The 14,536-nt window shown below is 43.4% G+C and overlaps 1 protein-coding gene across 10 annotated transcripts in view; it reads left to right on the plus strand.

Moving 5' to 3' along the window:
* Positions 1-7,298, plus strand: part of PSPH (phosphoserine phosphatase) — a 49,097-nt gene extending 41,799 nt beyond the window's left edge. For 9 of the 10 annotated variants that reach the window (XM_073792075.1, XM_073792074.1, XM_073792077.1 and 6 more), the window contains 5 exons: positions 1,728-1,886; positions 2,766-2,900; positions 3,362-3,507; positions 4,517-4,665; positions 6,793-7,298. In XM_073792075.1, coding sequence (XP_073648176.1) covers positions 1,747-1,886; positions 2,766-2,900; positions 3,362-3,507; positions 4,517-4,665; positions 6,793-6,900 — 678 coding nt within the window. In that variant the 5' untranslated portion in view covers positions 1,728-1,746 and the 3' untranslated portion in view covers positions 6,901-7,298. The remainder of the gene's footprint in view (positions 1-1,727; positions 1,887-2,765; positions 2,901-3,361; positions 3,508-4,516; positions 4,666-6,792) is intronic. The other variant, XM_073792079.1, reaches the window with a different exon arrangement.
* The last annotated feature ends 7,238 nt before the right edge of the window (positions 7,299-14,536 follow it).

Below are 14,536 nucleotides of genomic sequence, written 5' to 3' on the forward strand. Positions count from 1 at the left end.
ATGTTTCACAAAATATTATTCTTCTATTTTTTCCTGCTACTTAAAAGGTAAAAAAATCATTCTTTGTAGGCTGTACAAAGATAAGTGGCAGGCTGGATTTGGCCTACTGGCTGTAGTTTGCTGACCTCTGGCTTAAAAGATTTTTTTTTTTCCAGGTCCACTTTGAACCAGATCATTCTGCCAAATGCATTTTTTTTTTTTGGATTTATTTATTTATTTGTGGCTGTGTTGGGTCTTCGTTGCTGTGCGTGGGCTTTCTCTAGTTGTGGTGAGCAGGGGCTACTCTTTGTTGCAGTGCGTGGGCTTCTCATTGTCGTGGCTTCTCTTGTTGCAGAGCATGGGCTCTAGGAGTGCGGGCTTCAGTAGTTGTGGCACATGGGCTCAGTAGTTGTGGCTTGCGGGCTCTAGAGCTCAGGCTCAGTAGTTGTGGCACATGGGCTTAGTTGCTCTGCGGCATGTGGGATCTTCCCAGGCCAGGGCTCGAACCCATGTCCCTTGCATTGACAGGCAGATTCTTAACCACTGCGCCACCAGGGAAGCCCCAAATGCACTGGTTTGAAATCAGTTACAAAGTGGGTTAGCCAGACTCTTTTGAGTCTATTTTCAGCCACTGTTTATGCTGATTTGCATTGTCCGTGTGGCGTTGTACATGACATATTAGTCTCTTTGATGGATGAGTGGTCTGGGTGACCTCTAGGATCTAGTTCACGTCCATGATTCTAGTCCAGTGATTTTCTTAAAAAAAAAAAAAGAGAAAGAAAGAAATACTCAAAATTCTTTTGAAACTATCCTCCATAGCTTCTGCAGCACTGTGGTCTCCCAGAGTTTCTTCCCTTGACCTTTCCCTCTCATTTTCCTTCTCAGGCTCCTGACTTGAATGTCCCGTTCCTGCGCTCTGTCCTCAGGCCTCTTCTTTCTCCCTTTTTCCACTCTCCGTGGTGACTTCCATCAGGCTGTCACTTCAGTTACCACCTCTTCACCAGAGACTAACACGTGTGTATGTAGCTCTGACTTCTGAGGTAGAAAGCAAGGTTTCCCATTAGCTAGAAGTTAAAATCCAAACTCCTGAGCCCAGCCCACACTAACTCTCCGTGCACTGCCTGGCAACTGGACTGGGCTGTTGGGCAGCTTCCAGCACGTCATCCATCCTTCTGCTGCATCGTCTTTGCCCTTGCTCTTCCCTCTGCCAACATTACCCTCTCTCCTTGCTGCCGTCTCCCTCCCTGCTAATTCCCAGCACACCCCAAATTGATACCCTGCCCTTTGAGAACCCACTCAGAGGGCCACTTACTCTGCAAGATTCAGCTTAATGCCTGTACTTCTTGGAAGCCCTGTTTCATAGACAAGGTTCAACGTTTCCTCTGTGTGCTCACGGTATCTTAAGCACATTTCCATTGTAGCCCTTGCCTTTATTGCTCTGTTAGGTCAAAAGTCCTTGAATATTGGTTGAACATCAAATATATTTATAAGTTGGTACATTCACTAGACAATGCTTGGGAGCAGAGTTTGGGTCCCACTAATCTTTGTAACCCCAGAGCCTGACATTTAGAAGATACTTAATTTGTGTTTAAAAAAAAAAAAAAAAAGAATGATTCCATGAGGACATGCTTATATGGGCTACACTGACTTTGATACAAATTAAAATATATTGACAGTCGTAGGCAAAATTAGACCTTTTTATGACTATATTTTATGTCTTTAACTATATTTATCTTTTTCTGTTGTAGAAGGAAAATTCTTCCCAGGATGGTCTCCCATTCAGAGTTGAGGAAACTTTTCTGTTCAGCTGATGCAGTGTGCTTTGATGTTGACAGCACAGTCATCAGAGAAGAAGGAATTGATGAGCTGGCCAAATTCTGTGGAGTTGAGGATGCTGTGTCAGAAATGTAGGAACAGTATTTATTCACCTTACGAAATGATAAAGAATTGCAAAGGAAGAGTGACTTTTGGATGACATGCAGGACCAGAGCCCAGAGCCTGATCTTAGTCCCTGCCTATGAAACATGGGCACTAGGCTTTTTGCTCCATCACTGAGAGCTGAATTTGGTAGTGTACATCATCCAACCATCCCTTTATACAAATATTTATGGCAAAAAAATATATGGTTGCCTCTGACAAACAAATATGGATGACATACTCTTAGCTTGGTCAGGGGACTGATGACGATAAGTAACCAAAGAAGATGACCTGGGGGGTCTCCAGGGGTCCAGTGCTGTGTGGCCTTAGTGGTTTGTTAGAAAGCTAGTTACAGTTCAGAGTTTCTCCATGGATGCCTGGGTGAGAGTCCCTCCCTCCCTCCTGCCCTCCCTGTGTCACCTGCAGTCACTAGCTCATGGACCATTTCACGTTCAGCTTCCTTTGATGCAAGAGTACAGGGCCTTTGGTTTCTTTCTTGGTTTACAAACACTCACAGCTTCCAAGGCAGGTACCTGTGGATAGTATATGTGGTTTTCTTAGCTCACTGGATGGTGTATTTGTGGATCCAAAGGATAAAGGATTCTCTTTACTGATGTCTTTTGTGCCTTGGTCTAATTTGCTCTGCAAAATAGACTTAGGCTATTTTGGCTTCAAAATATTAATGTGATTCTCAAGCAAACCTTCAGTGGTTTATCCCAGGCCTCACTCACTCCCATGGCCATGCACCACGTCTGTTGTATGGTGGGGCACCTTCCTCATGCGTGGACCTTGTGAGGAGTGGGGGAGGGTAGGCGTGTAAACTTCGAAGACAGCACTTAGCTGGCCTGATTTTTGGGTCTTCCTCCTAGGACACGGCGAGCCATGGGCGGGGCAGTGCCTTTCAAGGCTGCCCTCACAGAGCGCTTAGCTCTGATCCAGCCCTCTAGGGAACAGGTGCAAAGGCTTATAGCAGAGCACCCACCACACCTGACCCCCGGCATAAGGTAAGGGGCTCCCCAGTCTGGGTACACTGTCTCCCTATCAGCACCTGCATTTGGGGGCATGTCCTCCTGAGGGTATCTCACCATTACTTTAGAGCTCCCTTCTTTGTGGTTCCTTCGGTACTTGTATATGGTCTTGTCTGCTAGTTGTTCCTGCCCACGTCTGCCCTCCCTCTCTCCCCACGGAGAGCCTAAGCCTCCTCTTCTTCTTGTGTTTCTGGGTCCATGGGCAGAATAGAGTTGTGGAATGGTTTCCTAAAGCAGTTAAGCCCCACCCACTAATTTCTAAGTGCTTTTAGAAAAACATATATAAAACATTAATTCATTAGGCGGTATACCTTGTCTGATGTACCTTGGGCAAATGCATTTGGAGAAAAAATATATTTGAGTTTCCTTTTCATGTTTTCTCTTTTATATTCATCAGCATTTGGTATTTTATATGTTTTTTGTTTTTATTCTTTCAGGGAGCTAGTAAGTCGCCTACAAGAGCGAAATGTTCAGGTTTTTCTAATATCTGGAGGCTTTAGGAGCATTGTGGAGCATGTTGCTTCAAAGCTCAACATCCCATCAACCAATGTATTTGCCAACAGGCTGAAATTCTACTTTAATGGTAAGTCTTTAATAGTAACATTTTCTCCTTCTTATCAGTTTTAGTATTCAACATCCTAGGTAATGTCTGTTGGAATGCAACTCAAGCAAGGTGGAATCAGAGTTAAATGTTGAGGTAAAGGATTCTCTTTACTGATGTCTTTTGCACCTTGGTATCGTTTGCCCTGCAAAATAGACTTAGGTCATCATCTCTCCTACCTTCAGTATCGATATAATCATCTATCTGTATATAAATGTCTGTACTGAGTAAAATGTTAGTTCTTATGTAACCCTCGTGACTTATTTTGTTATGCATCATATTTCAGTTCTATGAAAGCTCTCATGTATCTGAATCAATTTAGACTCAGGAAGGAGAGTTAATTTGTGAGCAAGTCGCTGCACTTTAGCTGCCTTTGGAGGCACCTCCTGGCCCCTCTCTGGACCATCACAGAACCACAGCTGTAGTTTTCTGTCATCTCAAGATGTCTCCAGTTATGTCAAGGGGTGGCTGACATTCTTAACACCAAATAATATTAATTAAAAATAAATTACATGTGTTAATAGAACACTTTTTAAGGGTCTATAGATAGAAATCATTAAAAAAAAGAAGTAGAGAATAAGTGTGGTAATTACTGTAAGAATAGAAATAATCCATCAAATATAAATAGGAATCTCCTCTTAGATGAAATTGTATATCAACATGTTTTAAATTAATATATTACTATTTCATGGTGTTCTGCCACCTCAACAAGTTTTGACAATTATGACACTGGAAGCTTAGAGGATAAAGTTAATTTACCCCAAGATGTTTATCATCTAAAGGAGTAACCTTGACAAGAGGTGTTTGTAATTTAAAAGCAAAACTTGTTCATTCTGAGGAATAAGTGTGAAAGTCCAGGCTGTGTCACTTTACTGAAGGCTGTTTTTAGCTTTGTGAGTGATAGGAAGGTGAGGCTATCATCTGTGCAAAAGGCTGGCCCTACTGATACAATCCTGTGGATCTTTAACACTGTTTTAATGGCTCTTTTAAGGTGAATATGCAGGTTTTGATGAGATGCAGCCAACAGCCGAATCTGGTGGGAAAGGAAAAGTTATTAAACTTTTAAAGGAAAAATTTCATTTTAAGAAAGTAGTCATGATTGGAGATGGAGCCACAGACATGGAAGCCTGTCCTCCTGCTGTATGTATTAAGTGTACTAATTGTTTTGCGTTTGTATTTTTACTGTTGACAGCTGACTTAGAACTCAGTACAATTTGTGAGAGTTAAACAAAAACCTGTATCAGCCTGAAATAAAAAACCAAGATAAATAAAACAAATTCAATCTCAATATATTAATTGACTTTTTGCAAACCCAAGGAGGGTTGCAAATAAGGAACTTAAAAACCTTTTAAAACTTTCAAAGACCCCTGTCCCTGCAGGATGGCTGCCACCTCTTAGCCCGAGTATGTGCTCAACAAGGTTTGGCTTCATTTCCACAAATAATGCAGCTCTTATTACTATAACCGAAATTGTAATGTTTTATATTTGATAAACTATTTCCTCATACGTTATCTCATTTAATCCTCATAACAGCCCTGTGAGGTAAGAGTATTATCTTCTCCTTTTTACTGATCAGAGAACTGAGGCTCAGGGAGGTTTGAGACCACACCCATATTAAGGCATTTTATTCCTCTGAATTAACATTGTTTTCTGAGACTAGCAGGAAACAAATGCTATATAGCCCATATCTTAAGTTAAGCCAATATCTTAATTTATCACATGTCCCTTTCATGTAGGACTTTGACTATATTGTCTTGTTCTAACTTAAGAAAAACTGAACCAAAAATATAGTGGTGAACGTTTTACTACCTAGTTTCCTGAGATCTAAAAATAGCATCTTTCTCTGTCAATGATTAAGCATTTGTGGTTAAAGAATCTTTTGGGATCCTTCTAACACTACTTGAGTCAGTTCGAGATAACACGTTCTTAGATGATTTATAGCCGATGTTGGGGTCGACTAAGTAGTGAACGCCGGGCTAGTTGAATAGCAAGGCATAAAATGCAGGGTTCTCTCAGGGGGCCCCCGATCCCGGTGTCCAGAAAGAGCAAAATTACAAATTCCAGATGACCTACCAGTCAGAAAATGATATAGCCTGACTGAACCAAGAGAAAGTGGTGTGCATGCAGGTGTGTAGCCCTGGAAGGTGGTCAGAGGAATCTGTGCCCTAAAGGACGGTTAGCAGCCTCCATGTGGAGGCCTGGCAGGACTTGGCGGGGTGTGTGTGTGTGTGGAATTTCTAGAGGGAGGGGAAGCAGCAGAGCACAGTAAGGATGTACTAGCATGGTCCTAGGCACAAGTGAGCTTTCTCTTCAGCAAGAGAAGAAGACCCCACATACCAGGCACTCTGGTGTTACCTTTGGGTCCTGGGAAGCCCTGGAAGGCTTCTGGACCGAGAAGGAACAAGTCAGTGTGTTAGGACAGCTGAGCTGGTGCTGGCATGCAGAAAGGGCTGCAGCAGAGGCAGGGAGCTCAGTTAGGAGGAGGCTAAATTTAACTAGAAGGGAAGTATCTAGTTATTCCCTGCCCCCCCGCCCGCCCTTGTATGGTATGAAAATAAAAATGAAGACAAAGGTCAAGTAAGAATTTTGTACTTCTAAATTAGTGTATATTGTGTCTGTAGCCTGGCAGAAAAAGAGAAAATACCATTTAAAAAGATCATTGACTAAAAGAAGGTATCACTGAGCAGAAATTAATGAAACAATGTAACTTTAAATAATTCTACCAGTGAAAAGTGGAATGCTGCTAACACACTCTGGGGTTGTCATCTCCTTCAGCCCAGAATAACATGCCCTCCTGGGAGGGAGGTCCCTCAGTTTCACCCAGGATGCCAGCCGGGAGATACCTGCTCTGGTCCTGATTCCAGGCCTCGGGCATTTCCACGGCACCACAGGCTTCTCTTTGATCTTCTTTCTCTGAAATTGTCTGACCTGGACGTGATTGCCACCTAGTTTAGAACTCAGATGTTTACCACCTGGTGTGGTTTTAGTTTTGTAAGCAATTGTCTTGGTTTTAAGAGGGCTTCAGTTCTCCTGAAGCCCACAATGTCCAGCTGAATGCATCTGCAGCAGTGGTGGTCAGACTCATTCATTCTCAGGGCAGGAGGAGGGGAGGCTCCCGGGGAGCTGGGGAGGGAGGTGCCCCAGGTGAGGCTGGGCTCACCTCTCTTTGCACAGAGTTTATTCTTTTAAACAACACTTACTGCCCTAGGCTGCTGCTGTATCTTTGTCTCTCTCTTTTAAACTATTTCTCTTTTGTTCTCTTCTTAGGATGTTTTCATTGGATTTGGAGGAAATGTGATCAGGCAACAAGTAAAGGACAACTCGGAATGGTACATCACTGATTTTGTAGAGCTTTTGGGAGAACTGGAAGAATAAGATCAGTTTTTATACAGTTCATAACAACTTCAGGTTAATTTTTAAAAGTTATACAGTTTGATACTGTTTGCTTCCAATTGAATATTAGGACTTAATATATAAATTTAGTACTGATTATCTGTACTTCCAAGTAAACTATAGTTAGGGCTCATAGAACATTGTGGTTCTTTTTTTTTTTTTTTTTAACTGTAGTTCCGGTATTATTATGACCATTTAATTACCTGGAGAGTTTTATAATTTGAATTCTTTATGTATTTTCCTAGCTATATTTTATTTGAAGGCTTTTGAAGGTGGATAGTAAATTAAACACCTTCATTATTGGAAATATGGATTAGGCAGCTTTAAGTGAAATTGGTTTTCCCTTTATATATAAATAAAAGTTTATCCACATATCAGAACAGATTTGTAGAATTTTTTTTTTTTTTTTCTTTTGAGCCACACCACGCAGCTTGTGGGATCTTAGTTCCCCGACCAGGGATTGAACTCAGGTACTCAGCAGTGAAAGCACTGAGTCCTAACCCACTGGACTGCCAGAAAATTCCCGATTTGTAGAATTTTTAATTCTGCCTATCATGTATTTCAGTATCCAGTAATTCAAGTATTTAAGTGTTTGAGTAGAAACGACCTCCGGGCAAGGAACCAAGGAGTCAAGTCCCTCCTGAGCACAGGGCAGAGTGCTTGTCACAGTGAATCCGCCACTCAGCCCCCGCCACTGAGGGAAACGCTGGGCCAGAGGGATGGAAGTGCTTTTACTACCTCTTGGTATTTGTCATATAGGGAACGTTGCAAAGATTTTTTTAGAAAGATAACCATGGCGCCTTAAACAAAAGTACGGACCTTAAAAAATGGATATTTGATAATCACATGAACTAGGAGAACTGAAAACAAGTTTTACTCATCCCAAATGAAGATCAGTGTTTGCCCTTAAATGGATTAAGAAATAACTCCTCAGAACATATATGAACCATTTCTTTCTTACAGAGGTCTTGGGAGGACCTGAAAGCCCAGGTTCATGTTTATTCTGAGTAGCGCCTTGAAAGGGACATTTCAGAACATGCTTTGAAAGTAGGAGATTATATTCTCTCCCTGGTGGGAAAGCAGGGCGGAAGACAGAGACACAGGTTCAGGAAGAGGCAGGCCATGAGTGGATACTATTGGATAATTAAGTAGAAAAGGCCGGAAGGGTTTAACATTGGGAGTTATTTGAAAAATTTATAATTTAACCAAATAATCAAATTTGGCCAAATTGTCAGATAATTATTTAGCCAAATAATCAAATCAGATGAATCAAGCTTCCTTCCAGACCAGTTTCTGTAGGAGAGCCGTGAAATGAGTTTGGCAACCTTTAACCGAGGCCCCAGACAGCAAGGCAGTTGTTTCATAATTGTGAGTGCTCGCTGGCAGCTCTCTTCGAAGCTGTTGGCGGTGTTGGCACTCTCAGAGGTGCAAGGGGGCAGGGGCAGGGCCAGGCCTGCCAGGCCTGTGAAGGGTGCTTCAGCCTCTGCTACCACCCTGTGCATAAGCTGGAGCAAGCCGGGTGGGCAGGTTAACTTCTCTGAGCTTGTTTCCTGTCTGTTAAAAATAGGGCAGTGATATCTGACCTCAGGGCTATGAGAATCACATGAGGAACGTGTGAAAACATCTTGGAAGATGTGAAAATAGGCAGTGTGACTTGTGGTCAGATCACTCCCCAAGTTTTCTGAACCTGATCATAAAGATTCTGAGGGTCATAGAGGCAAAAGCCACCATGCTGTGCCGTCCGTTCTAACTGCCAGGCCTTCAGAGCCTGCCCTCCACTGGGCAGCAGCCTGAACAGGGCGGGTGCGTGCTGAATTTGGCTCAGAGGAGTCTGATCTGCTGAGGAATCATGATACCCACAGAGAACCTTTTATACCGATTATACAGCCCCTCCTCTGGCCCCCAGGCTGCCCAGCTTCACAAGCTGCACAGAAGCAGCAGGCACAGTCCGTTCTTTGTTGTGTCAGAGGGCGAGTTTGAAATGTCCCAAGAACTGTGCTAACCTCTTGCATGCTTTTCTAATTCTGGGCTCACTGGAAACAGCGACCGAAAGGCTCTCCCAGGAGTTATGTATATGGTGACACCAGGACAGGATTCAGAAACCAGTGGCAGTGTTATGTGGCTTCCTACCCTTGTGACACCCACCATTTTTCATTCTGATTATGAGCATTGGGTTATGTAAAAAGAAAAAAATTGAGAATTGGGTTCTCGCTCTCTCTTCCAGTGGAGACAAGTGTTTCTCCGTGACATCTAGGGAGGCCCACCTGGCTGCCATTCCCCAGAGCAGGGGACAGCATTCTAGACCTGGGGCAGGAGTGTAGCAAGAGATTCCAGAGATTGAAATAGTCAGCCTCAGTAAGTGATGGCACGGCATGGTGGCTTTTGCCTCTATGACCCTCAGAATCTTTATGATCAGGTTCAGAAAACTTGGGGAGTGATCTGACCATAAGTCACACTGCTTATTTTCACATTTTCCAAGGTGTTTTCACATGGTCCTCATGTGATTCTCATAGCCCTGAGGTCAGATATCACTGCCCTATTTTTAACAGACAGGAAGCAAGCTCAGAGAAGTTAATGACTGCTACAAGGTCACATTCAGAGCTGGAACCCAGGCCAGTGATTTCCACAGCATTCCTGATCTTACGCATTACTAGAGTGTTAACAATTTACTGGGGCTGAGAGAATCCACCCTGAACTGTGATCACAAGTGTTAACATATATTAATACAGTAGATAAAATTTTACTTCCTGCGATGGAAGACCTGTTTTGCAAAAAATACAAGTGGTTTCATTTTTTTAAAAATTTATTTATCTATTTATTTTCGGCTGCATTGGGTCTTGGTTGCTGTGCACGGGCTTTCTCTAGTTGCCGTGAGTAGGGGCTACTCTTTGTTGCGGTGCATGGGCTTCTCATTGTGGTGGCTTTTCTTGTTGCGGAGCACAGGCTCTAGGCATGCAGGCTTCAGTAGTTGTGGCACGTGGGCTCAGTAGTTGTGGCTCACGGACTCTAGAGCACAGGCTCAGTAGTTGTGGCGCACAGGCTTAGTTGCTCCATGGCATGTGGGATCTTCCCTGACGAAGGCTCGAACCTGTGTTCCCTGCACTGGCAGGCAGATTCTCAACCACTGCGCCACCAGGGAAGCCCCAGTGGTTTCATTTTTAACGGTTAACTGAACTCTGGAAAAAGTACTAGTTTTAGTACTAGTTAACAGAGGACTCTTCAGTACTTTGCTTATCACAGTTTCCAACTCTGAGCATATTTCTGTATATGTTTATTGTCTTCCTTTTAAATTGTTTTTATGGAGCTTATCTAGGCAGAGTGTATTTCTAAGGATTTCTAGAATATGAAAATAGTAGGAATAAAGGCACGGCAGTATCTGCTTTCTGAGAGTCCCATGTATCTTCCAATTAGAACTGACAGTCTCTATAAAGATTTTTTTTTTTTCTTTTTTGCCAAACAGCATCTGGGATCTTAGTTTCCCCGACCAGGTATCGAACCCGCGCCCCCTGCAGTGGAAGCTTGGAGTCTTAACCACTGGACCACCAGGGAATTCCCAGAACTGACAGTCTCTATACTTTCCTTTTCCCTTCCTTCCCTTTCTCCCTCTCTTCCTTCTGTCGACTCATCAAGCATATTACTGAACATCTACCATGTCTCAGCCAGAAACTGAGAGTATAAATTTAATAAGAAATTTAAAAGTTTAATGTAGAACTGAAGAAAAGGATATTTCACAGGCAGCTGTGAGAATAAGGGAAAAGAAGCAGATTCTGTCAAGTGCTAGTTGGGAGGAGAGCAAAGTGTGGTTCCAAGAGGGCTTTTAAAAAGTAGTAGGGATCGGTTTCTCTAGTGGTGCAGTGGTTGAGAATCCACCTGCCAATGCAGGGGACACGGGTTCCAGCCCTGGTCCTGGAAGATCCCACATGTCGTGGAGCATCTAAGCCCGTGCGCCACAACTAGTGAGCCTGCGCTCTAGAACCCGTGAGCCACAACTACTGAAGCCTGTGCACCTAGAGCCTGTGCTCCACAACAAGAGAAGCCACCGCAATGAGAAGCCTGCTTACCACAACTAGAGAAAGCCCGTGCACAGCAACGAAGACCCAACACAGCCAAATATAAAATAAATAAATTTTTTAAAAAAGTAGTAGGGATGATATCACATGAACTATAATTAAAAATTAGTTGGCTTATATAAGTAATAATCACAGACTTATACCCAATGAATGGAAAGTGAGTTTGGAAGTTTTGAATATTGCCAGGGAAAATTAATAGTTGGACAAATTAATATAATTTGTTCTATTCTGGGGGTTTAATAAAAGAATTTGACAAATTGGGCAGGAATTGCTAAAATGAAGTGTTAATTTGATAAATTAGCTTATTAATAGAATGTTCCTGTCAAAAGTCACCAAGTGACCACTGTGTTGCTAAATTAATGGTCCGTTGTCGGCCTTCATCCAACCCAGCCTCGCAGTAGCATTCGACACAAGTGATCTCATCCTTGATGGACTTTCTTCACTTGGCTTTCATAATATCCCACTTCCTTGAGTTTCTTCCTGTTTCCCTGGTGGTGTCTCACTCTCCCTTCCTGGTTCATCCTCACCTTGGTCTCCTCTTCTCTGTCTACATTCACTTCCCACTGACTTTATTTTTATTTTTTAAAAATTTGTTTTTATTTTTGGCTGCGTTGGGTCTTTGTTGCTGCACGCGGGCTTTTCTCTAGTTGCAGCGAGCGGGGGCTACTCTTCGTTGCGGTGCGTGGGCTTCCCATTGCAGTGGCTTCTCTTGTTGCAGAGCACGGGCTCTAGGCCTGTGGGCTTCAGTGGTTGTGGCTCGCAGGCTCTAGAGCGCAGGTTCAGTAGTTGTGGCACACGGGCTTAGTTGCTCCGCGGCATGTGGGATCCTCCCGGACCAGAGCACGAACCTGTGTCTCCTGCATTGGCAGGTGGACTCCCAACCACTGCGCCACTAGGGAGGCCCAGCTCCTTCAATTTTAAATCTCAGCTTTTCAGCAAGGCCAACTCTAATCAAATGTATATAATATTACGTACTGCCCCTCCCAACCCCCCCTCAGATTCCTGATCTCCATTACCCATTCTACCTTCTTCCACTACAGCAATTATCAACTTCTACCATACCATGTAAGTTACAGGGTTTTTTATTTTAATTGCCAGTCTCCTCTCACTGGACTGTAAGCTTCTCAAGGGCAGGAGTCATGTTTTGTTCATATTATTCCAAGTGCCTGGTGCTTGGCACATAACAGAAGCTCAACGTTTGTTGAGTTGAATGAAGACTAAAGCCCAGTGTGGGGCTTTTTTGCTGCCTTGTGAAACCCAGTGACTTAATTAGGACAGAAATTCCTCAGGACTCTAGAGGAGGGTGTATTCTGAAAGAACTATTTTATTTTTTCACTATATGAGCTGATTTTATATTTTATTTTTTAAAATTTATTTATTTTATGTATTTATTTTTGGCTGCATTGGGTCTTTGTTGCTGCGTGCAGGCTTTCTCTAGTTGTGGCGAGTGGGGGCTACTCTTCGTTGCAGTGCACGGGCTTCTCATTGCGGTGGCTTCTGTTGCAGAGCACAGGCTCTAGGCACGCGGGCTTCAGTAGTTGTGGCGCATGGGCTCAATAGTTGTGGTTCGCGGACCCTAGAGCGCAGCCTCAGTAGTTGTGGCGCACCGACTTAGCTGCTCCGAGGCATGTGGGATCCTCCCAGACCAGGGATCGAACCCGTGTCCCCCTCATTGCCAGGCAGATTCTCACCCGCTGCGCCACCAGGGGAGTCCCGAACTCTGTTTTAGAGTCGGTTTATTGCTCTACGCTTTTCTTTTTTTAAAAAAATATTTATTTAATTTATTTATTTTTATTATTTTTGGCTGCGTCGGGTCTTAGTTGTGGCATGCGGGCTCTCTAGTTGAGGCATGTGACCTTAGTTGCCCTGCAGCATGTGGGATCTTAGTTCCCTGACCAGGGATCGAACCCCCGTCCCCTGCATCGGAAGGTGGATTCTCTACCACTGGACCACCAGGGAAGTCCCCTCTATGCTTTTCTGAACAGAAAGCAAGACAGAAAGAGAGGAGTGAACTATTTCTAAAAGAAAATATCATCCTTTCATATTCTGTTTGGCACCTGGACGCTCTGGTCCTCACCAGATATTGAATGGCCCATGGACAGGGAGTCAGGTGGATGAGGCAGTTTGGGGAAGCTCTTGAGCCCAGTGTGATGGTTAATTTTATGTGTCAACTTGACTGGCCTAAGGGATGCTCAGATGGTAAAACCTTATTTCTGGGTGTGTCTGTGAGGGTTTTCCTGGAAGAGATTAGCATGTGATTCAATAGACTGGGTAAAGCGCATTACCCTCCCCAATGTGGGTGGACATCACCCCATCCGTCAGGGACATGAATGGAACAAAAAGGTGAAGGAAGGGCAAATTCACTCTCTTTTTGAGGTAGGATGCCCACCTTTTGCTCTGATACTGGAGCTTCTGGTTCTTGGGCCTTTGACCTCGGGCTGGGAGTTACACCATCAGTTCCCCCTGATTCTCAGGCCTTTGGACTTGGACAGAATCTTACCATTGGGTTTCTTGGTTCTCCAGCTGGCAGACAACAGACTATGGGACTTCTTGGCTTCCAGAATGGCATGAGCCAATTCCTATAATAAATCTCCTCTTAAATATATCTTTAAAAAAAATTTATTGAAGTGTAGTTGATTTACAATGTTGTAATTTCTTCTGTACAGCAGAGTGACTCAGTTATACATATATATATATTTTCATATTCTTTTCATTATGTTTTGTCACAGGATGTTGAATATAGTTCCCTGTGCTACACAATAGGTCCTGGTTGTTTATCCATCCTATATATAATAGTTTGCCTCTGCTAATCCCAAACTCCCAGTCCTTCCTTCCTCACCCCCCCAAATATATCTATATCTAGATATCCTATTGGTTCTGTTTCTCTGGACCCGAATACACCAGTGTATGATAGAAGATTCCTGACCTCTGCAGGGCTTGTTTCATTTACAAGTCCACGCAATTTTGTAAGTGAAAATTCCCTGTCCCTAGCAATTTTTTTTCAGTTCTGAATAGCTAGATTACCTTTACTAGTAATAGTAATTCTACCATTTTTCTTTAAGTAGTTTAGAAAGCAGTTTCATATAGTTTTCATTCTCATGCTGCAGACATGCTCAGAGCATCTAATCAGTAGAGTAGCTGGTGCTAAACTGCAGGTTTTCTGTGCCAGAGCTTGCTATACCCTCTCTCTCCCACTGCTTCCTGTGCCACCATGAAGAGCCAGTTACAGAAATTCAGAGCTGAAGGGACCTTAAAGGCTATTGGATTCAACCTCCCCATTTTATAGGTTAAGGAACTCAACACCCAGGAGGGTAAGTACCCCCTCAAGGAGCACAGCCTGTTCTTCCACTGGCAGCCCCAGCCCCCAAACATCAGGCCATCATGCGCTGGTACCCAAACACCCATTCCTCATAACACCTACCAAGTGGCCATAAGGAGCGGCCGATGAGCCTATTTAATATTTTACTCTGTAGATGCACATATACCCATTGAACTGGGACAAGCTACCTTTCAAGAGTGACAGAGTCATTCTCAGCACCAGTCATTAA

The sequence above is a fragment of the Tursiops truncatus genome, chromosome 15, assembly GCF_011762595.2.
Source record: "Tursiops truncatus isolate mTurTru1 chromosome 15, mTurTru1.mat.Y, whole genome shotgun sequence".
NCBI lineage: Eukaryota > Metazoa > Chordata > Mammalia > Artiodactyla > Delphinidae > Tursiops > Tursiops truncatus.